This window comes from Bacillus rossius, chromosome 8 (assembly GCF_032445375.1).
Source record: "Bacillus rossius redtenbacheri isolate Brsri chromosome 8, Brsri_v3, whole genome shotgun sequence".
Lineage (NCBI taxonomy): Eukaryota > Metazoa > Arthropoda > Insecta > Phasmatodea > Bacillidae > Bacillus > Bacillus rossius.
Window position 1 is genome coordinate 56,556,190 of NC_086336.1, and position 24,689 is coordinate 56,580,878.

At 42.7% G+C, this 24,689-nt stretch overlaps 1 protein-coding gene across 9 annotated transcripts in view; it reads right to left on the reverse strand.

Annotated features, from left to right (window-relative positions):
- The window catches only part of LOC134534973 (uncharacterized), a 143,455-nt gene that overhangs the window by 67,669 nt on the left and 51,097 nt on the right, over positions 1 to 24,689 (reverse strand). For all 9 annotated transcript variants that reach the window (XM_063373755.1, XM_063373758.1, XM_063373754.1 and 6 more), the window contains exon 2: positions 9,536 to 9,631. In XM_063373755.1, the coding sequence (XP_063229825.1) occupies positions 9,536 to 9,631 (96 nt within the window). The remainder of the gene's footprint in view (positions 1 to 9,535; positions 9,632 to 24,689) is intronic.

Here is a 24,689-nt window from a genome sequence, read left to right on the forward strand (position 1 = left end):
GAGAGGGTCTCGGCCACTAGAATCTCCAGAGAGGGTCTCGGCCACTAGAATCTCCAGAGGGTCTCGGTCACTAGACTCTCCAGAGAGGGTCTCGGTCACTAGACTCTCCAGAGAGGGTCTCGGCCACTAGACTCTCCAGAGAGGGTCTCGGTCACTAGACTCTCCAGAGAGGGTCTCGGTCACTAGACTCTCCAGAGAGGGTCTCGGTCACTAGACTCTCCAGAGAGGGTCTCGGTCACTAGACTCTCCAGAGAGGGTCTCGGTCACTAGACTCTCCAGAGAGGGTCTCGGTCACTAGACTCTCCAGAGAGGGTCTCGGTCACTAGACTCTCCAGAGAGGGTCTCGGTCACTAGACTCTCCAGAGAGGGTCTCGGTCACTAGACTCTCCAGAGAGGGTCTCGGTCACTAGACTCTCCAGAGAGGGTCTCGGTCACTAGACTCTCCAGAGAGGGTCTCGGTCACTAGACTCTCCAGAGAGGGTCTCGGTCACTAGACTCTCCAGAGAGTGTCTCGGTCACTAGACTCTCCAGAGAGGGTCTCGGTCACTAGACTCTCCAGAGAGGGTCTCGGTCACTAGACTCTCCAGAGAGGGTCTCGGTCACTAGACTCTCCAGAGAGGGTCTCGGTCACTAGACTCTCCAGAGAGGGTCTCGGTCACTAGACTCTCCAGAGAGGGTCTCGGTCACTAGACTCTCCAGAGAGGGTCTCGGTCACTAGACTCTCCAGAGAGGGTCTCGGTCACTAGACTCTCCAGAGAGGGTCTCGGTCACTAGACTCTCCAGAGAGGGTCTCGGTCACTAGACTCTCCAGAGAGGGTCTCGGTCACTAGACTCTCCAGAGAGGGTCTCGGTCACTAGACTCTCCAGAGAGGGTCTCGGTCACTAGACTCTCCAGAGAGGGTCTCGGTCACTAGACTCTCCAGAGAGGGTCTCGGTCACTAGACTCTCCAGAGAGGGTCTCGGTCACTAGACTCTCCAGAGAGGGTCTCGGTCACTAGACTCTCCAGAGAGTGTCTCGGTCACTAGACTCTCCAGAGAGGGTCTCGGTCACTAGACTCTCCAGAGAGGGTCTCCGTCACTAGACTCTCCAGAGAGGGTCTCGGTCACTAGACTCTCCAGAGAGGGTCTCGGTCACTAGACTCTCCAGAGGGTCTCGGTCACTAGACTCTCCAGAGAGGGTCTCGGTCACTAGACTCTCCAGAGAGGGTCTCGGTCACTAGACTCTCCAGAGGGTCTCGGTCACTAGACTCTCCAGAGGGGGTCTCGGTCACTAGAATCTCCAGAGGGTCTCGGTCACTAGAATCTCCACAGAAGGACTCCGTCACTATAATCTCCAGAGAGGGTCTCCGTCACTAGAATCTCCAGAGATGGTCTCGGTCACTACTCTCCAGAGAGGGTCTCGGTCACTAGAATCTCCAGAGGGTCTCGGTCACTAGACTCTCCAGAGGGTCTCGGTCACTAGACTCTCCAGAGAGGGTCTCGGTCACTAGACTCTCCAGAGAGGGTCTCGGTCACTAGACTCTCCAGAGAGGGTCTCGGTCACTAGACTCTCCAGAGAGGGTCTCGGTCACTAGACTCTCCAGAGAGGGTCTCGGTCACTAGAATCTCCAGAGAGGGTCTCGGTCACTACACTCTCCAGAGAGGGTCTCGGTCACTACTCTCCAGAGAGGGTCTCGGTCACTAGACACTCCAGAGAGGGTCTCGGTCACTAGAATCTCCAGAGGGTCTCGGTCACTAGAATCTCCATAGAGGGTCTCCGTCACTAGAATCTCCAGAGAGGGTCTCCGTCACTAGAATTTCCAGAGATGGTCTCCGTCACAAGAATCTCCAGAGATGGTCTCCGTCACTAGAATCTCCAGAGATGGTCTCCATCACTAGAATCTCCAGAGGGTCTCGGTCACTAGACTCTCCAGAGAGGGTCTCGGTCACTAGAATCTCCAGAGGGTCTCCGTCACTAGAATCTCCAGAGAGGGACTCCGTTACTAGAATCTCCAGAGATGGTCTCCGTCACTAGAATCTCCAGAGATGGTCTCCGTCACTAGAATCTCCAGAGAGGGACTCCGTATCTAGAATCTCCAGAGATGGTCTCAGTCACTAGAATCTCCAGAGATGGTCTCCGTCACTAGAATCTCCAGAGAGGGTCTCGGTCACTAGAATCTCCAGAGAGGGACTCCGTCACTAGAATCTCCAGAGAGGGTCTCCGTCACTAGAATCTCCAGAGAGTGTCTCCGTCACTAGAATCTCCAGAGAGGGTCTCGGTCACTAGAATCTCCAGAGGGTCTCGGTCACTAGAATCTCCAGAGAGGGACTCCGTCACTAGAATCTCCAGAGAGGGTCTCCGTCACTAGAATCTCCAGAGGATCTCGGTCACTAGACTCTCCAGAGAGGGTCTCGGTCACTAGACTCTCCAGAGAGGGTCTCGGTCACTAGAATCTCCAGAGGGTCTCGGTCACTAGAATGTCCAGAGAGGGACTCCATCACTAGAATCTCCAGAGAGGATATCAGTAACTAGACTCTCCAGAGAGGGTCTCGGTCACTAGAATCTCCAGAGGGTCTCGGTCACTAGAATCTCCAGAGAAGGACTCCGTCACTAGACTCTCCAGAGAGGGTCTCGGTCACTAGACTCTCCAGAGAGGGTCTCCATCACTAGAATCTCCAGAGAGGATATCAGTAACTAGACTCTCCAGAGAGGGTCTCGGTCACTAGAATCTCCAGAGGGTCTCGGTCACTAGAATCTCCAGAGAAGGACTCCGTCACTAGACTCTCCAGAGAGGGTCTCGGTCACTAGACTCTCCAGAGAGGGTCTCGGTCACTACTCTCCAGAGAGGGTCTCGGTCACTAGACTCTCCAGAGAGGGTCTCGGCCACTAGACTCTCCAGAGAGGGTCTCGGTCACTAGACTCTCCAGAGAGGGTCTCGGTCACTAGAATCTCCAGAGGGTCTCGGTCACTAGAATCTCCAGAGGGTCTCGGTCACTAGACTCTCCAGAGAGGGTCTCGGCCACTAGACTCTCCAGAGAGGGTCTCGGCCACTAGAATCTCCAGAGAGGGTCTCGGCCACTAGAATCTCCAGAGGGTCTCGGTCACTAGAATCTCCAGAGGGTCTCGGTCACTAGACTCTCCAGAGATGGTCTCGGCCACTAGAATCTCCAGAGAGGGTCTCGGCCACTAGAATCTCCAGAGAGGGTCTCGGCCACTAGAATCTCCAGAGGGTCTCGGTCACTAGAATCTCCAGAGGGTCTCGGTCACTAGACTCTCCAGAGATGGTCTCGGCCACTAGAATCTCCAGAGAGGGTCTCGGCCACTAGAATCTCCAGAGGGTCTCGGTCACTAGAATCTCCAGAGGGTCTCGGTCACTAGACTCTCCAGAGAGGGTCTCGGTCACTAGACTCTCCAGAGAGGGTCTCGGTCACCAGACTCTCCAGAGAGGGTCTCGGTCACTAGACTCTCCAGAGAGTGTCTCGGTCACTAGACTCTCCAGAGAGGGTCTCGGTCACTAGACTCTCCAGAGAGGGTCTCGGTCACTAGACTCTCCAGAGAGGGTCTCGGTCACCAGACTCTCCAGAGAGGGTCTCGGCCACTAGACTCTCCAGAGAGGGTCTCGGTCACTAGACTCTCCAGAGAGGGTCTCGGTCACCAGACTCTCCAGAGAGGGTCTCGGTCACTAGACTCTCCAGAGAGTGTCTCGGTCACTAGACTCTCCAGAGAGGGTCTCGGTCACTAGACTCTCCAGAGAGGGTCTCGGTCACTAGACTCTCCAGAGAGGGTCTCGGTCACCAGACTCTCCAGAGAGGGTCTCGGCCACTAGACTCTCCAGAGAGGGTCTCGGCCACTAGAATCTCCAGAGAGGGTCTCGGCCACTAGAATCTCCAGAGGGTCTCGGTCACTAGACTCTCCAGAGAGGGTCTCGGTCACTAGACTCTCCAGAGAGGGTCTCGGCCACTAGACTCTCCAGAGAGGGTCTCGGTCACTAGACTCTCCAGAGAGGGTCTCGGTCACTAGACTCTCCAGAGAGGGTCTCGGTCACTAGACTCTCCAGAGAGGGTCTCGGTCACTAGACTCTCCAGAGAGGGTCTCGGTCACTAGACTCTCCAGAGAGGGTCTCGGTCACTAGACTCTCCAGAGAGGGTCTCGGTCACTAGACTCTCCAGAGAGGGTCTCGGTCACTAGACTCTCCAGAGAGGGTCTCGGTCACTAGACTCTCCAGAGAGGGTCTCGGTCACTAGACTCTCCAGAGAGGGTCTCGGTCACTAGACTCTCCAGAGAGGGTCTCGGTCACTAGACTCTCCAGAGAGGGTCTCGGTCACTAGACTCTCCAGAGAGTGTCTCGGTCACTAGACTCTCCAGAGAGGGTCTCGGTCACTAGACTCTCCAGAGAGGGTCTCGGTCACTAGACTCTCCAGAGAGGGTCTCGGTCACTAGACTCTCCAGAGAGGGTCTCGGTCACTAGACTCTCCAGAGAGGGTCTCGGTCACTAGACTCTCCAGAGAGGGTCTCGGTCACTAGACTCTCCAGAGAGGGTCTCGGTCACTAGACTCTCCAGAGAGGGTCTCGGTCACTAGACTCTCCAGAGAGGGTCTCGGTCACTAGACTCTCCAGAGAGGGTCTCGGTCACTAGACTCTCCAGAGAGGGTCTCGGTCACTAGACTCTCCAGAGAGGGTCTCGGTCACTAGACTCTCCAGAGAGGGTCTCGGTCACTAGACTCTCCAGAGAGGGTCTCGGTCACTAGACTCTCCAGAGAGGGTCTCGGTCACTAGACTCTCCAGAGAGGGTCTCGGTCACTAGACTCTCCAGAGAGGGTCTCGGTCACTAGACTCTCCAGAGAGTGTCTCGGTCACTAGACTCTCCAGAGAGGGTCTCGGTCACTAGACTCTCCAGAGAGGGTCTCCGTCACTAGACTCTCCAGAGAGGGTCTCGGTCACTAGACTCTCCAGAGAGGGTCTCGGTCACTAGACTCTCCAGAGGGTCTCGGTCACTAGACTCTCCAGAGAGGGTCTCGGTCACTAGACTCTCCAGAGAGGGTCTCGGTCACTAGACTCTCCAGAGGGTCTCGGTCACTAGACTCTCCAGAGGGGGTCTCGGTCACTAGAATCTCCAGAGGGTCTCGGTCACTAGAATCTCCACAGAAGGACTCCGTCACTATAATCTCCAGAGAGGGTCTCCGTCACTAGAATCTCCAGAGATGGTCTCGGTCACTACTCTCCAGAGAGGGTCTCGGTCACTAGAATCTCCAGAGGGTCTCGGTCACTAGACTCTCCAGAGGGTCTCGGTCACTAGACTCTCCAGAGAGGGTCTCGGTCACTAGACTCTCCAGAGAGGGTCTCGGTCACTAGACTCTCCAGAGAGGGTCTCGGTCACTAGACTCTCCAGAGAGGGTCTCGGTCACTAGACTCTCCAGAGAGGGTCTCGGTCACTAGAATCTCCAGAGAGGGTCTCGGTCACTACACTCTCCAGAGAGGGTCTCGGTCACTACTCTCCAGAGAGGGTCTCGGTCACTAGACACTCCAGAGAGGGTCTCGGTCACTAGAATCTCCAGAGGGTCTCGGTCACTAGAATCTCCATAGAGGGTCTCCGTCACTAGAATCTCCAGAGAGGGTCTCCGTCACTAGAATTTCCAGAGATGGTCTCCGTCACAAGAATCTCCAGAGATGGTCTCCGTCACTAGAATCTCCAGAGATGGTCTCCATCACTAGAATCTCCAGAGGGTCTCGGTCACTAGACTCTCCAGAGAGGGTCTCGGTCACTAGAATCTCCAGAGGGTCTCCGTCACTAGAATCTCCAGAGAGGGACTCCGTTACTAGAATCTCCAGAGATGGTCTCCGTCACTAGAATCTCCAGAGATGGTCTCCGTCACTAGAATCTCCAGAGAGGGACTCCGTATCTAGAATCTCCAGAGATGGTCTCCGTCACTAGAATCTCCAGAGATGGTCTCCGTCACTAGAATCTCCAGAGAGGGTCTCGGTCACTAGAATCTCCAGAGAGGGACTCCGTCACTAGAATCTCCAGAGAGGGTCTCCGTCACTAGAATCTCCAGAGAGTGTCTCCGTCACTAGAATCTCCAGAGAGGGTCTCGGTCACTAGAATCTCCAGAGGGTCTCGGTCACTAGAATCTCCAGAGAGGGACTCCGTCACTAGAATCTCCAGAGAGGGTCTCCGTCACTAGAATCTCCAGAGGATCTCGGTCACTAGACTCTCCAGAGAGGGTCTCGGTCACTAGACTCTCCAGAGAGGGTCTCGGTCACTAGAATCTCCAGAGGGTCTCGGTCACTAGAATGTCCAGAGAGGGACTCCGTCACTAGAATCTCCAGAGAGGGTCTCCGTCACTAGAATCTCCAGAGAGGGTCTCCGTCACTAGAATCTCCAGAGAGGACCTCCGTCACTAGAATATCCAGATGGTCTACGTCACTAGAATCTCCAGAGATGGCCTCAGTCACTAGAATCTCCAGAGAGGGTCTCAGTCACTTGAATCTCCAGAGAGGGTCTCAGTCACTAGAATCTCCAGAGATGGTATCCGTCACTATAATCTCCAGAGATGGTCTCCGTCAATAGAATCTCCAGAGAGCGAAAACAATTTCTGCAGGTCTTAAGGGGGTGGCATACTACATTATTTTACCTCTACTATTTTTTTTTTCAGATTCAAAATTAATTCATAATACAACCATGTTTGTTTTTAAAATGAGTTTTTTCCACTAAACAAGTCTTTATTTAATTTTTTTTTTTATGAATTTTAATGCAAAATTTATGTCAGTCCTAGCATGTACCGAAAGCATGAAATTATGTGGAATATAGTTTTGGATTAACTGTTCGTATCCAGCCTGCGTCATGATACTCTATATCAATCATTTAATAGTTGAGAAATATTTTTTCTTCTTCTAAAAATCCATACAAACCAAAGTTATTCAGGGTTTTGGGTAAATCCTGAGAAACGCTTACACAGTAAGTTTTAAATTAATATATGTTTTCGATTTGTTTTTAAAGTGCAGCCGAAAGTTTGTCGGTTGAATTCAGTCTTTCATCCTGTACAAGTAAATCAAGGTCCTGCGCATGGCAGTCCAGAAAGAAAAGAGATTAAATAATAAAAGGGGGGGGGGGGAACCACCGGGACCCCCTAGGTTTCAATTAAAGTGTTACATTTTATAACATAAAACTATTTCAGTTTACAAATAAGACCAATAGTCCTGAGAGGGTTTTGTGCATTGCGTTGACATTTGAAAAACAATAGTCATAGAGTTCTCAGATTTGCAGATATGGATTACATTTCGAAGAAAAATACTATTTATAAAGTGATAATTAATATAATTCAGGAAATTTAAAAAAATATTGAATAAAATCTGTGGTAACACCTGTTTTAGTACAACTAAGAACACACCTTTATCATAATAAAATACAGCCTATAGCACTCAGGGATAATGTAGCTTCCTATTAGTAAAAGAATTGTCAAAATAGGATCAGTAGTTTCAGAGCTAACCCCTACATCCAAACTTATAAACAAACTTTACCTCTTTATAATATTCTGCGCTTGTTGCGTAAAGGGGGGTTAAGTCACAAATTGTTAAAATACATAGTGATATTGAATTATTTACTTTTAAAATTGATAAGGGAGATTAGAGACATTATTTTAAAACAATTCATGAGTTTCCAAAGTTCTAAAGCAGTTAATAAAGCTAAAAAAAAAACAACTAATCACGAACTATGATATTGGACTTAACCCCATTTTACGCAAGAAGCACAGATATACTGGTGGAGTGAGAAAAGTTGTAACTTACATTCAGTAATGGACAAGGTGCGCCACAAAATTATTTGCCCCGGGCAGAAGCGTACGCCGATTTCAAATTTGGGGGAGGGGGTGAGGGAGGGAGGGAGGGAGGCGAATAGAACATTTTTTGCATTTATGTTAGATTTCAAATAATTTCATTTTGTTGATGTATTTATTTAGTTTTTCTTAGGACTTCGGGGAGGGGAGGGAAGGTAAGGTAAGGTAAGGTAAGGTAAGGTAAGGTAAGGTAAGGGAAGGTAAGGGAAGGTAAGGGAAGGTAAGGGAAGGTAAGGGCAAGGAAGGGAAGGTAAGGGAAGGTAAGGTAAGTGAAGGTAAGGGAAGGTAAGTGAAGGTAAGGTAAGGTAAGGTAAGGTAAGGTAAGGTAAGGTAAGGGAAGGTAAGGTAAGGTAAGGTAAGGTAAGGTAAGGGAGGGGAGGGGAAGGGAAGGGAAGGGAAGGGACGGGGAGGGGGTGCCACCTCCCCCTGCCCCCGGGGAGATCCACAGCTCGTCTCGTCGCCGGCAGCACTCACCACTAGGGATGCAAAATCGCTCTTAAAAACATCGGTATCACGAACATCGATGTTCAAACGAAAAAGCATCGATGTCAAAAAACATCGTTCTGAAAACCGATACATCGATGTTTTAACCGATGTTTTTAAATATCAGGAAAAACATGCCAAAATGATTTAAATTATAGTATGTAGCCACAATATCTACAACCCATTTACAGTCGTGTCTCATGCAGAACAAAAACATGCATTAAAAGCAATTTAAAAAAAAAGAAGGAAAAAGCTTGAAGTGTATGTGCAGGTTTTAAATGTAACATTAATTTTCTCGATAGAGCTAGCGAGACCGTATCGGTACCAATCAAAAGCTTGTATGTACAACAAGCTATGAAATTGTCTATAAAGTCTCACTGCTTTTTCCCTATATTTATCAAAATTGAAAAGAAAATTCTTATGTAAACCAATTTTTTTAATGGTATTTATTTTTTCCAAATGATCAGGGCCGGCGCGTCCATATAGGCGCACTAGGCAACCGCCTAGGGCGCCAAGTAGCTGGGGGCGGCACAGCACGACACATAACAACTGATATAATATGTTTAACGATTATTGAAACTAGATGAAAATGGATTTTTGTAACAGTTTGGAAGGTTTATATTGATATAAGTAATTATTTAAAGTCCACGGTGACCTGCTTATGATTTGTAATAAGTAAAAAAGTAAAAAAAAAAAACACAAGCATGCTTACATTTGATTGTTGACAAAATCTTAGGCTTACGTGATGTATTTTGAGGCAAGGAAAAAAATTTTTTGGGGAGATTGATGAGGGGGGGGGAGGGAATTAAGGGTTTTCGCCTAGGGCGCTAATTTACCTTGCACCAGCCCTGCAAATGATTTTACACATTTTAAAGTACTGTAAAAAAAATTGATACTGAAATCAACCAAATAGTTCAGTATTTACAACATTTTTGATACCTACTTAAAAATGTAGGTTTTTATAGTAAGTATAGACAGTTAAAAAAATTGTATCTTAAAAACTAAATATCGTATCGTAATGTTTTTTTTATATATTCAATAAATATTCATGAAATGATAGCCAAAATATTAATAAAAACTAGGGTAATTTTAATGATGAACGATGTCGATGTTTTTGGACTTTTTCATCGATGCATCGGCGACGTATCGCTCTTCAAAACATCGATGCTAACATCGATGTTTCATGAACGATACATCGATGTTTTGAAAACATCGATGTATCGTTTGCATCCCTACTCACCACGTCGTCCTTGGAGTCGCACTCGCAGAAGACGTTCGTGAGCGAGGGCGCGTGCGTCTCCGGCAGCACGCGCACGAACTCCACGCCGATCCCGTGCTGCAACACACGAGCACGGCGCGTCACGTGCCGCGGCACCAGCGCAACACTCGCTCCTTCTCGTGCGCACAAAAATATTCCACGCCACAATCCACACTGAGAAGAAAAAAAAAACTAGGAAATGTTTATTTTATTTTATTGGCTTACGTAAAACAGCAGACGCGATTGTGAAATGTTCAGGGGTGGGGGGGGGGGGGGGGGGGGCAGTCTCCGTATAACGGGCCTAATTTCGTCCACACACAATCAGTCTGAACTGTCAGTTCAGACTTATCCGTTTGTTGGTAACTCAACATTTGGAAATTTCGTGTGTGAGCATGGTCGGTGGACTAATCAGTCAGGACTGATGTTAGAACCCTCAGTACGAACTGCCATGCGTGAGAACAGAATCTCACCAGTCAAAAAAAAAAAATCCACCAGTTCCTCAGCTTAGTGTCGTGGCAGACATATTTGTTTATGCTCTCAGGTTGCTTTGCTATTTATTTTCTAACTAAAAGTGCAACTGCAATTGAAACTGTTCTACGACGAAACGATACAGCCAACAGTCAACAATCAGCAACAGTAACAGCGACCACTTTACACATCGTGTGTAGGACTTCAGTTCCGAACTGAGCACCTGGTCTGATCGCGTGTGCGGACTGTCAACGGATCCAAACTGTCGGCAGTCCGAACTGGGAGCTGGACTGATCGGGGGCCTCAAGTCACAAGCTGGTTTGACCATCAACTCGACCACCGCGTTGTGGCGTGAGCGCTGAGCGAAGAACATTGGCAACTCTCGGGTCGGATCATAGCAATGATCTCGGATCGACATTGCGCCAGCAGATATGCCCGGCATTCTCACGGACTTCACGCATGGAAATTTAATCAGTTGTAAATATTAGAGTACCAAAAATTTTTTGTCTCATCTAACATACGTTTCAAAAATTTGACTTATTTTCTCACACGAAATACCCATATTTTATATGTATGAAATGCTTGTTGTTTAACGCTTAAGGATTTTATTTCGTCATGATTATATTCCATATTTAATATAAGTTTTTTTTTTTTTTAGTAAAAGCCTACTAATATTTCAGACTCTCGTTAAGTATTAACTTTTAAACACCAGTATGTATTTTCAGTCGTTATTGAAATTCAAACGATGAGGCAGTGACTATATGAGCCCACCCGACAAATGTCACACAAAACATGATTTCAGTTTTTCATTTTCCACTGTAAGGGTCGCACTTCTATATCTACCTCCGTGTTATATGTCCCCCAGTAGGTGTTGGCGCGACGTTCAGAACAATGATTCTTTTAGACGATTCTTGCACCGAGACGACTGGATCGCGGATGGAAGAGCCGCATGGTGCCTCTGGCCACGCATTGGCGGATCCAGGGAAAAAAATAGGGGGGGGGGGGGCACATAGCGGCATGCCCCCCCCCCCCCCCGGAACACTGAATAATTTCTGATTTTTCCCAATCACAGTTTTACCAAATTACTGAAGTATTATTTTACTGCAGTGCTATATATAAAAGGACGTTTTTTGAACCAGAAATCAAATGGACACGACTACATAAATTAAGAATTAACAAAATTATTATTCAGCTTCCAAACTACTGTTCAAGTAGAGCAGCAAGCTAATTAAGACCATACTAAACTTACTGTTCAGTATTTCAGTTCTAAATAAACTAAAATTGATCAGAAACATTATTCTGCCCCTCCCTGAGCCCCTGTAGCCACGAGAAGTCGAGAGGTGTGCAGCCCGAAGCGCGGCGGGGAGGCAGGCCCGCGCGGCTATTCGCGGCGACTAGGCCCGGTCCGACCCGGCGCCTGAATGCGAGTCCTTGTGCAGCTCCGCCCCGCGGGAACAAGGACCCCCGTACAGCCGCTCTCTCTCTCTCTCTCTCTCTAACCCCTCTCTCAGTCGGCGCGCCCACATCACTCACTGCCACCACAGCCCGATGCGGAGTCGACGTGGTGAGCGACGACACAGCTCCGGTACTAGCCTCGACAGCTAGGTCAAAGATTATCCACCTACGGCTAGGTTGAGGTTTGGATAGAACCTCCACCGGACCACGGGTTCACTGGTTCCCAGCCGTGATGTGGGAGATCGGGGAAAGCTCCAGCAGTGCTGTTAAAGTCTTAGGGCTCAGCAGGGCCGGGGCAGCAGGCAGTAGCTGGGGGCGGCGCAGCACGACACATAACAGCTGATATAATAAGTTTATAACGATCATTGAAACTAGATGAAAATGGATTTTTGTAACAGTTTGGAATGTTTATATTGATGTAAGTAATTATTTAAAGTCCACGGTGACCTGTTTATGATTTGTAATAGTAAAAAGTAAAAAAAAACACAAGCCTGCTTACATTTGATTGTTGACAAAATCTTAGGCTTACGTGATGTATTTTGAGGCAAGGAAAACTTTTTTTGGGGTGTCCGGCGGTTGGGGGGGGGGGGGGGGGAGGGCATTAAGGTTTTTCGCCTAGGACGCCAATTGACCTTGCACCGGCCCTGGGGTTCAGGACACAGCCAGCTTTCTGGTCAGCTGAGTGAGGTACGGTGCTGAGGCGGCGACTATGCTGGGTTGGTGGCCCCAGCCGCTGGTCATTGCCGAAGCTAACACCCTCCCGATCAACGACAGGGAGCGATCCCTCACAGTTCTGTTTTCTTAAAAGCTCTGGAATGTTAAAATCAAGAGAACTGGAATGCTGCTACTCCCACCCTAACCCTATTAGGGCGCATATGTGGGAGGGGATCGCGAGAACGCCGGCCGTAAAGTCGGAATAATCTGTATTGCCACCATGGCCTCCCTGGAACACCCCCCCCCCCCCCTCCACACACACACACACACACACACACACACAAAATTATACAGTCACGTGCTACATTATAACTGCATGGTCATTTCTTACCTACACTATTTTGAGAATGTTATTTAACCTGAACATACAGGGTATAATTATGATTAATATTTTATAAATCCAAACTAGGCTTTATTTATAAAAAAAAATTGTCTTTAAAGTAACCACAGCGAGTATGTATATTTATTTCACACACTGAGACAAAAATAATAAATGGTACTGGGCCCGGGCCCTGGACCCAGGGGTCCACCCGGCCCCACCCTTGTGTGGACCATGACCGCCACACAAGATCCCTTTGGAAACTAAGTTGCCAAACGAATAGTCCGCAATACCACAACCAAACATATTGTAACTTTTTACAACACCATGTCAAGTGGTAATTATTGAATAATTTTATACTTTAATCGATTTTTCATTCAAAGCATAGTTCAACGGAAAAGATAATCGAATATTCAAATTTTGTTGTATCGTGCTTATTACGTGCGCAGTAAATACTGGAAAGCCATTCAGGGAATGGTTTACAAATAACTTGTATCTAATGGAGGTACTGGGAACAACACACAGCGTAAATACCCGGGTTAGGACTCCGAGCTCAGTATTAACGCGAACACTATTTTTTAGTAATACAGTTTTTTTCATAAAACGGAAAATTTTTACAAATAACTGTAATTATACATAAATATTTCTGTTTCATTACAAAAAAAAATACAGCGCAGTTGTGAGCAGACCTTCGCAAGAGGGGGTGCCAAATTACGCAGCTTCTTCCCCCCCCCCCCTTAAAAAAATTCCCACGCCTTCCCTTCATCGCTACAATTCTGAGCATGTGTTACGTCCATCAAACGCAAAACTTTTTTTTTAACAAGTTAAGGGGGAGAGACACGAACCGAAAGACGCCGTGTTGGTTCACCGGTTTTAATGCCAGGATATGTTATTCTATAAGGATGATCAGCCTCGCCATCTTGCCATTTCAAATATTTTGATACCGCTCGCAATAAAGCTTCTGTGCTAAATCTCTTTGGATTGACATGGCATAGGCCTTAGCTTTGGCTGCTTGTTGAAGTCAACACCTGTGAACTGGTATCATTATGGACAGTGTTGTAGTCGCCCGCGTGAAGTTATAAGTTATTTACTCGCGACGCTTACAGACAAGAGCCTGGTCGTAAATATGTGGTTGAAACAACGTATAGAAGGTCTTGGAGATATGATTTGTGCTTCGGCATGCCAAAAAGAAATGGGGTAAATAATTTAAAAATATAATTACAGAAAAAAATGGAAAAATACAAGACAATATTTAAAACTTGTAAGAAATTAATAGAGGTAGTGGGCAGCTTTTCGTCAGCCGGATCTCGCCGCTGAGTCCGTGGATTCGCTGCCCGGTTTGACAGTCGGACCACGACGCGCGCGAACTGTTGCGATGGCAACACAGCTGCCACGCTGTTGTCTGAACGGTGATGTGCCGTTCGTGAACGATTAGTTCAAGACGAAGCAAATCTTCGAGTGAACGAAATCATATGATCCAAAGAATCAGTTCTTTTAGAGTCGGTCACTCGAAAGCTGAACACGATCCGGTAGAATATAAAACGCAGAGGGAACGAGGGAAGGGGAATCCGGCCAGTCGAGATCCGTTCGTAAAATGACTCATGGCGTCGGGAGTCAAAAGAGAGCGGAAATCGCAGCGCCCATGTGTTCGCAAGAACAAGAGATAAGAAATCAAAGATAAAATGGTACCATAAAAATACGTGAGAAGTGGGAGTCACCAACTAACAAGTATCGCGTTACAGCTATTATTCATGGGCTGTCAAGATTTTGCTTACTAAACTTATCGGCTAGAGCTTTGAAAAGCGTTCACGCACATTTTTGAAGTGAAACTTCTTTGCTGAGGGGATTACAATTTTCGAGCGTTATAAAAATTCCGATCGCATAAGGGATACGTATCATGAGTCAGGTAAGTGGTGGGGGAACAGGTAGAGGGAGTGCGTCAGAGGCGACGCCACTCCTACGCATGCGCTAGTGGTCGAATGGGAATACGGCAAAAAAAAAAAAAAAAAAGGAGGGGGGCATTCGTACGTAGCGTAGCATGATATATAGTATTTGTAAAGGACGGCAGGGGAGAGCATAGAGTAAGTAAAGGGAGAGGCGCCACTCCCATAGCAATGATCGTTTGTTTAAATTTGTAAACAAAACCCTTGCGATCATACCATTTCTTTGCAACTTGACAACGAAAAAATTACAGCCAGATACAACCTGAGAAAGGTTTAGCGCGCGATAGTTGGCACCTTTGTAGTCACCATATTTTATATTTTTTCGATAAAGGATACAGATATTGTGAAATTGCTTTATGTTAGTCCTTATAATGGGACGTTAAACTATTTCCGCAAAAGAAAAAAATTTCTTTGGTTCAAGACGGATTTGAACCCGCGAACTAGTTCGGAGTACACTTGAGTCTATACGCCTTTATCCACATGACCACCATTTCATTTTAGAAATTTGGTTACAAGAGTATGTAGTTATAGAATATTTTTCTGCACTAGTAAAGTCCAAATTATATAGCCAGATTGAAACTGATGATCGTTTAGTAATGAATTTTAATTCTGTTTATTATTTTTTTTTTCCACTATTATATATTTTTTTAATTTTCAACTTCAAAAACTACAGAAGTAGCTAGCAGGTAAAATGGAGAACGACAGGCCAACGTCCTCTAATTTTCGTTTTCGGCAATATGCCACGCAGTTTCTAGTTTTAAGTGACATTTTAAAGATATAATCTTTCAGTTTCAAATCCCATTATTACCACGAGACAATACAAAGATGGCCGTATGTAATTATAACAACTGGATATGTAATAAACTAAAGAGATCAAAATTTGTAATATATTTTTTTTTCCGATGTTGGTGAAACATGGTATGATCCAATTTTTAAGGATTCAGTTTGTCCTATCTACTGTCACCCCCCTGGGGGAGAGGTAGAAATGACGCAGCAGCGATGCTACGGAATCCTCGTAACATTGCTTGTGTTTATCTACTACTCAGTATTCGCAACGACTAACGATTGATGCTACCATATTTCTTTTATTTTATTTAAAGTATCTACAATGTGCTTATTCGTGTGGGAAAAAGAGTTATTGATTTGTGCAATTAACATTATAAGTACCATTCATTTTTATGCGAATAGTGTGGTTGAAAATGTAAAACAAGACGTATATATTTAATACGTTAGCTTTATAAGTGGTATGTTAACACTAATTTTAAATGTCAAAAGTACTTATAGAATTGTGAGATAAGACTTTATAAGTGTAATGTATGTTCGAGTGGGGTGATTTTTTTTTTTTGTTCTTTCATTTTATTTAGTTGGAGATCGTGATTTAACCTCAAGCCTAAAAATAATAAAAATGCAGAAGCAGATAATAGGTATATAATTAAAGGCAACGCGGGAATAAACCGCTAAAAGAGGCACCAAAAAGTGCCACTGAAAGTATGCGCGAGTACAGAAAAGGAATTTTTTCATTTGAGATCATAACCGTAACCTTACTATTCTCAATTATTATTTCTTGTTCAATATAATAATTTATCCACCGATAACTAATAAGCAAGAAGTTTCACTTCTGTCGCACGTCAACTCCACGCACACATTTTTTTTTTGAAAAGTCAGTACACAGCTAAGACATCTGTAAATTCAGCTGTCAGAACCGACCACATTACAATGACCAGGCTTTAGAACGTAACAGATACTTGAACGGTTGAACGAGTTACGACTCTTTGAGATGTGCCGGATCCCGCTGTCGGTGGTCGGAACAAAAAAAAATTGGTTGTCTTAAAGTCGGTTTACGGACGATAGTTTAACGTGACGTCATAACAAAACATTGATGAAATGATTGCATACTTTTATGAATAAAATTGAATCATTTTTATTTTGATAATAAAAGAATAAATACTTGAAATTATACTAGTAATCAGATTCATTTTCTTACGTACATTTGACGTAGAAATTATTTCATATTACACATTTATAAACAAAGTTTTAAATTTCACTTCTGTCGGTGCGGCGCAAGCGTACAATGAGCGTAACGGGACACAGCGTAACGGAACAAGTGCGTAACGGGACACTTTTTCGTGCGTGCAGCAGGCGTTCATCTATTTATTAGACGTTGTCACGTCAAAAAAAAAAAGAACGAAAATGAAATCACTTTTTGAACGGATCGTTGCACTGGAAATGATCCAAATGATTTCGGTCAAGTGAATGGTCCTGCCCATCGCTACTGGACGAGCGACTGGCCAGGACAGCCACCACAACACACGTGCCCTGCGCTATCGCCCTGGCTGCGCGCCGGAAGTCGCCCCGCTTCCTGCCATTACCGCGCGCGCTGCAGCTGGGAGGGGAGGACAGCTGGAGGGGCAGGACAGCTGGAGGGGGAGGACAGCTGAACAGGAACCCGACGACTAAGGGCGCGGTTACACGGGACCCTGAACTACTTCAGGTGAACATGTTTAAGTAAACACGTTTACAAACGCGAAAGTGTACGGTTACACGGTAGTTGCTGAAAAGTGTGTTTAGCTCTAAAACCGATTGTCTACTGTCAACGAATGAATGTGTTGTTGATCTCTATTTTGTAATTGTATCCAGAAAACTCGGGATTTTCTCACTTGTTTATACAGCATTATCAGCAGAAATGGAATGTGTTTTCATATTGCTCAATATTTTTTTTTACAAATCGGGAATTCAAACAATATGCACAGTAAAATTTTTAAACTTATTTATTATTATTTTTGAGCGAGAGTACCTATCTCAGTTTTAAGAAAATTAAGGTCAGGATCAATTAATATATATATAATGATCTGTTGATTTTTTTTTTGTTGCATTCGGTAAAATATTACTCGAACTTGTGCCAGAAACACTTTTTCCATCTTGAATTTCTGCAAAAGACTGTTTATATTCTAAACAGCCAATCAGAGGCTAATGTAGAAGATATGTCGATCTGAACTACTTTGCCAACCTGTTTAAGTTAAATGGGAAATGGCTTCGAACGAAACATGTTCAGACTGTGTGTAACCGCACTCAACAGCTGAACATGTTCACCTGAAGTAGTTCAGACTCCCGTGTAACCGCGCCCTAACACGGCCGGCTGGCTCCCCTTTACTTCTGCGCGAGCTTTTATTTCCTCACTTTACAATCATTTACATAGCTTCACTTCGGTGAACATGTATATGCATATTTTTATGTGCGTTGTTTAAAACACTTTTGAATATAAGTATACACGACATATCACGCTAAACGACGATAAAGTTAACAAGGAAAAAAATTACATAAAAAAAAAACTTTGTAATTGATATTTTTGGTGTTCCACGAACAGCGTGCTGAGACACAAGTAAAGTTCACACACGATGCAAGTTATAGTGCTTGCAAGAAAGAGATAAGAAAAGCTAGAAAGAGATAGATTATGATTGTTATAGAACAAGGTTGTGTAAAAAAACAGCGTAAATTTGACATGTGGTTGCCTGAAAACTTACAAATAACTGCTTCACCGACGGAGCAGAAACAAACTCTAGAAAACTCTTTATCAACAAGTGAACAAAGAGAGAGAGGTAGAGAAAAAAAAACAGATGATCTATATACTATGATAAACACGTAAACAAGTTAAATGAAAATAGTTTTATTATCACAATGCATTATGAGTATGCGATCGATTTGCTCTAACAAACATTTCTTTGCCGCGGCATTGTTTCGTCTAAAAGTACTCCTGAAATTTATAATAATAAAAAAAAAAACTAGTGAAATAACATGAAATTTGGGTGGCATCTGTTCTCAATTACGCTAGCGGTTACCTTGAACGAACTGTTACGTGTGAAATGACCGCACTACAATTAGGCCTCATCGCTAAACTCACTGTCCATCAGGGAAAAAAAAAAACCGTTCCAGTGGCGAATCCGCGGCGGAGGAGATCATCCCGAGATACCGTGGAATGGAAGAACATTTTTTTTTTGCTTCCGTAGTTGGTAGTTGTACAAATATATGTTCTTTTTCGTTTTCTTTGTCTTTGGGAATACGTAAAAGAGTAATTCTAAGAATCGCCAAGACAAACTATGGGTGATACAAACCATACGTGTTCCGCTATGTATTTTCGGCATTCATTCAAAGACCTTAGCAGATAATGCTTTATGAGTTTCATTTAAATCATCTTGTGCTTAGATTTTATAATGTTTAATGATTATCTTTTAACATTTATTAGTGCTTCAGTTTGTTTTCCAGAGTATTCCCTATTTTAATCATCAATTATACTTCAGTTATGTTTAATTGTTCATTTTAAATAGTAATGTAATGGTAGTGAATTAATTTTAAAATTTGTGGCTTAGTGGCCAGAAACAGGCGTATCGCATTATCTTCGCCCAACAACAAAGATGTTAAAATAAATAAAACCGTCGAAAAATATCCTCCTACGAAAAAAGATACCGGCTACGACAGTCGCAATATTAGAGCTACTCGCCAGAGAATCACTGAATCACTCACCTGAGTTCGAACATCTGAAGATCAAGTGAAATAGCGGTGACCAACATAACCTATCACTTTGTTCCATACAGTAGAGTTGTAGTTATTTTATCATTACAAACTCGCTTGCCATAGTTCTGTTTTAACTGATCATTATATATTATATTCGCTTTTAAATATATGAAGAACAAATTTTTTTTAAAATCATTGTTTTATTAATCATAAATATAAAGAATAGATAAAAAGGAGAAATACGGAGACAAAGAAAAGAGAAAGTGTGAGAACGTAATCAAGAATAAATTACCCAACGCGAATCTGTTGTATGCGAATTTACTCACAATGCATAATCGGCACTCGCCGACTTGGCGAGAAAACATCCATCACACTGGCTTTTTTTTATTATCATTATTCCGCCGTATCTACGCAGTAAACTCGCCCAATATTGGCCGAGGCTTTGTTTTTAAGTCGGAAAATCTTATCATTCAGAAAGGTAAATGAAGAAATTTTTCACAAGAAAAATAAACGTTTATAAAGAGTGTGACGAAGAAAAGAGTACCTTGCGTAAGTAAAATGTGCGTGTCATCTTAAGGGACACGAGACACGTCAAAGACAAAATGAGGACTTGAGAGGTTTTTTTTTTTTTAGTGGGTTGCCAGAAGGACAAAAAATAAAAACAGCGAGGTTTCTCACGGCGGCGAAGCAATTTCGTAGCTGTCAGGGTCAAGGACTGGGACCTTCTCCCATGTTGCCACAGCTGAAGGAGAAAAAAAAAATAGGGCTTGAGCAACTGCTTGCAACACTGCGCAGGTGTTGCGAAAAACGCCGGCGGTTGAGTACACGCGCTGCAAAAACTTTTAACGGCGAAATCTAATACGAGACTTGGCCTTAGCCACACAAGGGAACAAATGTCTACAAATGCCACCCTTTTTTATGTACGCGGCATTTGGTAGGAGTAATTTCGCGAACGGAACGGGTATGCACGAAAATGTGTAACCACGGTGCTGCCACCTGTGGCGGATGGCTCGAACCAAAGATCACAAAGTCAAAGGGAAACTTTAGAGTTTCGACTGTTTAATGAATTTTATTAAAGTGGGCAGTATTTTTATAAAAATTTACTTCTTGAAAATCAGGCCCAAGTCGGGCTTTTTTTTAAAGTCTTTTTCGCTTTTATCGGCGCCGTTTCATTATACAGTTTAAAATTTCGGTCTGCAAATGGAATGATTCAACAGTCGACGTAGCTGGTCCGGCAACGAACTCTAGCGGCGGGCGCGGAAAACTACGTGTGATTCTAGTAAAGAAAAGTAGTTTAAAATATAATTTGATTTGCGTATAAAAATTTATCACACTCAGACTTATTATAAAGAATTCTACTCTAAATTTCGTGTCCGAGTTTCGTATTTTAAGTGTATTTGCAACATGAGAACACGTCATGAATTTGCTAGTTACCGAAGTTAGATATGACACAATTTTGGATAGTACTTAAAGACTCATATGGTTTTTTTTTTACCTTCCGATAATTTTTTTAAAGTTACATAATAGTGAAACAAAATTTTTAATTTATAAAATAACTGTAGACATTATTCCTGAATAATTTGTCCGTGCTTGAGCGAGAGAAGAGGGAGGGTGGGAGGGAGGGAGAGAGATGTTTGCAGCAGGAAGATAGCGAGATAAATTAGAAGAGTGCAATAAAAATAAACCTACACTTAGTAACTGAACAACACACTTCAGAACACTTCACTTATTTAATGTAAGAGGTTAGGACATGCAATACTTTGAGATAAGATTTTAAAAATAGATTATTTACCGTTCTCCGTAGTCGTTTCATTTGCAGAGTTTTAAAACATTACTTAAATGTAAGCATCGCAGATAATTACGGGAAACTCCACAGGAACATTTGCTGACACCTACATACTCGGGTTCCTTAATAATTTAAAATAGCATTTCCTCCTCCTCCCCTCCCCCCACCCCCCCCCCCCACACACACACACACACACACACCGGGCGACGCTGCAGTGCGACGTCGGACGGGTTTCCATGGCAACCACATCACCCGACGGGAAGCCTTCATTTCACAGACGAGAGAGCCACACCCGAAGTTCCCCGAAGTTCATGCTCGCTTTTTTTCCCCCCGTTCTATCTCATTGTATAAAACGGTGTGGCATTAAATTTTGCGGTCGATTAGGATAGGTTAGTTACATTACAAATACTTTAAAACATTGTGGATGGTTGGTTATATTAGGTAAGTATAGCTACATTAAAAATATTTACAATGAACAGAAAAAAAAAGATATACCGCAGATGCACGATCGGGCGTTTGGCTCTCTCGTCTGTGAAAAGGACTCCTTCACCCGACAATCATGGAGCGCGGCGCCCACAACTCTGGCTGCAGGCGACACACGACCATAAGTTAGGGGTCGTCCATTAAGAGGCCGTGTCACAAATTTGCGCTCCTATCTATATCAATGTTATTTTAAAAGGCAGTTTTTCTCAAAGTCTATAAGAGGTAGGGGCCGGAAATTTTGCCTACTGAAAGTATACAATACATTTAACATAACCGCTTTTTTCAAATTTAGTTATCATATCATATATTATTTCTGTGATGAAAATAATATTATCAATATTTTGATTTGTCCAGATACATTGAAATTTTGCTTATATTTATAATTATTTAGCAAAAACTGAAAACGCCATTGAAATGTATTGCACATTACCTTCCGATCAGTGTCTTCATGATCATGATGGGTTTATAAACCTGGGTGTAATCAAGTCTTTAACAATTACATGACAACATTTATACTTAATAATTTGGAGATATGCCTTTTCTATCCTCAGCCCCTGAGCTTTTACTATCTGGTCTGGCGACGGACCTGACACTCTTCAACCACCCCAGGGGTCTCCGATTGCACATCTTATCAAAAAAAAAAAAGCTGTTCGTTCATTTGTTTTTGTGTTCGAGCGAAGGTTTACTTCTCCATAAGTGCCACAGACTTCACACATTTATGCCAAGGGAATATTCCGCTGATGTGACGCTATACGAATGTATTATTCGCGACCATACAACTTTTTTGTTTGTCATCGGGAAAATGACGCCGCAGTTTGATTTTTTGTGGTGATATAAAATAAATTTTCTTGCTAGGGAATGTTCATTTTGAATTGAGCATTTTTAAATGTCAGCGTAGAATATGCTTATCTGCCCATTTTGTTTCTTTCCATAATAATGAGTAAAGTTAACATTGTCATAGACATTTTATTATATTCGTTTGCAGTCCAAGTACAAATGTCACACTATATCGCACGTAATTCTATTTTTTACTAATTTGTTAGTTGTCATTTTATTTAAGTTATAAATAACAGTAATAAAAATTATTACTTAATAGTCCAGAATAGAGATTGAGTTATTATTCATTTAATAGGAGTTTAAAATATGGTACTACATACATATTTATATTATCTTGTTGTCTTCTTTGTAACTTTACTGGAAGAATGGCATTTGGTATGTATGTTAACTCACAATGAAAATACTTCAGAAGTACTCAATTAACAGTGAACAACCTAGGGCCTATACTAATTTCATTATGTTCATGAAATATAATTGATATTACTAATAATGAACTGTATGTGTTTTGCGTAGAGATATCGTACGAACTGTATGTGGTACAGACCAACATTATCTAAGACTCTGTAAATAAGTAATTTCAGTTAATGTGTAGAGAATATTAAAAGTTAGAAATAATGATATATATATAAAACAATGCAGAGTAATCAGCATAAAAATAGAAGTTGTTTTTACGTAGCGCCTACTGGAATGTATATTTTGTGTTGAATTATGTGGTATGATTAGTATTCTCTTATTGTAAGATGTGTTTTGTTAAAATCTTATAAAACATCACTTACTGTTGAAGGATTTTCATTTTTTTTGTGATGATCTTACTTAAACAAGTTTTAATTATATTACACATGTATATTTTAAAAGCATTTTAATGTATACTTATAGAATTGTAATAGGCTTTATACGGACTCTCACGATGCATGTGAGCATCTATAATTAATAGAGACCGGAAAAATTCGCGGATTCATTCGGCGATAGGCTAGAAGTCAAATACATATACCTTTTAGATGATTTTGCTATTGGCTTACTGTTCATCTGGACGAATCTCAACCAATTATAAAACACCAACCAAAGAAGGATCGAATCACAGACAAACAAGCTGAGACGACTAACAAGTCAGCAGCAAATGAACTGCCGTTATTTGCCCGAGTGTACAGGGGAATGTGCAGTCTATCCTGAAGGCCGTCGAAACCGCGAATTTTTCCGGTCCCTAATCTACATCAATATTATGGCCGTTTCACAAGATCAAATATTTATTGAATTCAATCTGTTGCATTCATTGTACATGATTTTCGATATGTACATTGAATTCAATACAAATTGAAGATGTTACTCAACTAAGCTTATTCTTATTAACTTATAAGTATTTTGTTTGTTCAGTACATAAAAGTAAAAGATTCGTTATTATTTAAATAATGAGCATCTTTAAGCAATAACGTTTTCAAAATATTTACATAAACATAATGGAATATATTTTTTAAATACTTTATATCTACGATCACATCAACGGCAGTATTATGTAATCAATGAGGTAATGAAATATCCTGAAAGGATATTTTTTCTCTGTAAAGTAAATTTGTAATGCAGCCCTCTTAATGTTAGTCTTGTGAGTTATTTCGTCTTCTAATATGCTACAGCAATGTATAAAATTAAGTTTTGTTAGTGTTTTAGTCTTGTGTAATGTGATAAATTCAATATTTTTTTTGTATGTTCGTATTCATAAAGGTAGGCTACATATCGTATTAAGATAAATAGTAATATTTGTAAATTTAAATTCTTTGAAACAACGTCGATAAGAGGTTCACCTACCTCTGTTAAACTGTATGATGGTGCATTGTAAAAAATTAGGTAGTCTGACTTAAGTGAGATTGTATTTAGATTGTGTGTGATGCATATGCAATATCTAAGCATATGCATTTATGTTATTATCCTTTTAAAACGTTACATGATGAATTTCGTATACTTTTTAATGTCAACTAACATTATTTTTCACGGACTATTACATCCAGATAAAGAATAATTACCACATGTTTGAAGATTAATTGTATTCCGATACGTTTAAAGTATTAAAATTTTTAGTTTTAGTTTTAGATACGACTCATACTACATTTGTTAAAGTGAGGTTTCTTGATTCTGAATCCCTGCATCTGCAATTTCCTAGTGAGCCGCCGGTCAGATTGTCATCCTCTCAGATTGTCGAGGAACCAGATACATTTTTCGTCGAGTAAACTCGAGCTGTCAACCTTCCCACTAATCCTGTGATAAGGGTATAGTAGCTTTATCACGCGCTGCGGCTACAGTTCCTTCGGTTGAAAAAGCCACTAAATCTCACTGTTAAAAGAGAGAACTTCTAGAGCAGAATATTGGAAATAAACATTTACTGACACGGCCTCTTAATCACGTGATGTTTTTTTTAGCAAATTTTTAACCCCCCCTCCCCCCTAGTTATTTGTGGTGAGGTTTCAGACAAACACCCCCCCCCCCCCCCCCCAATGAATCACATGTATTTTTTGGTGCAAAATATTTTTAAAAATTTCGGAATATTATCTTTAAATATAGGTATAATCTAATTTAATTCTGGAAAATTAAGCACAGTGATAAAAATGTCCAGACACACATTTAGGTTGCAGA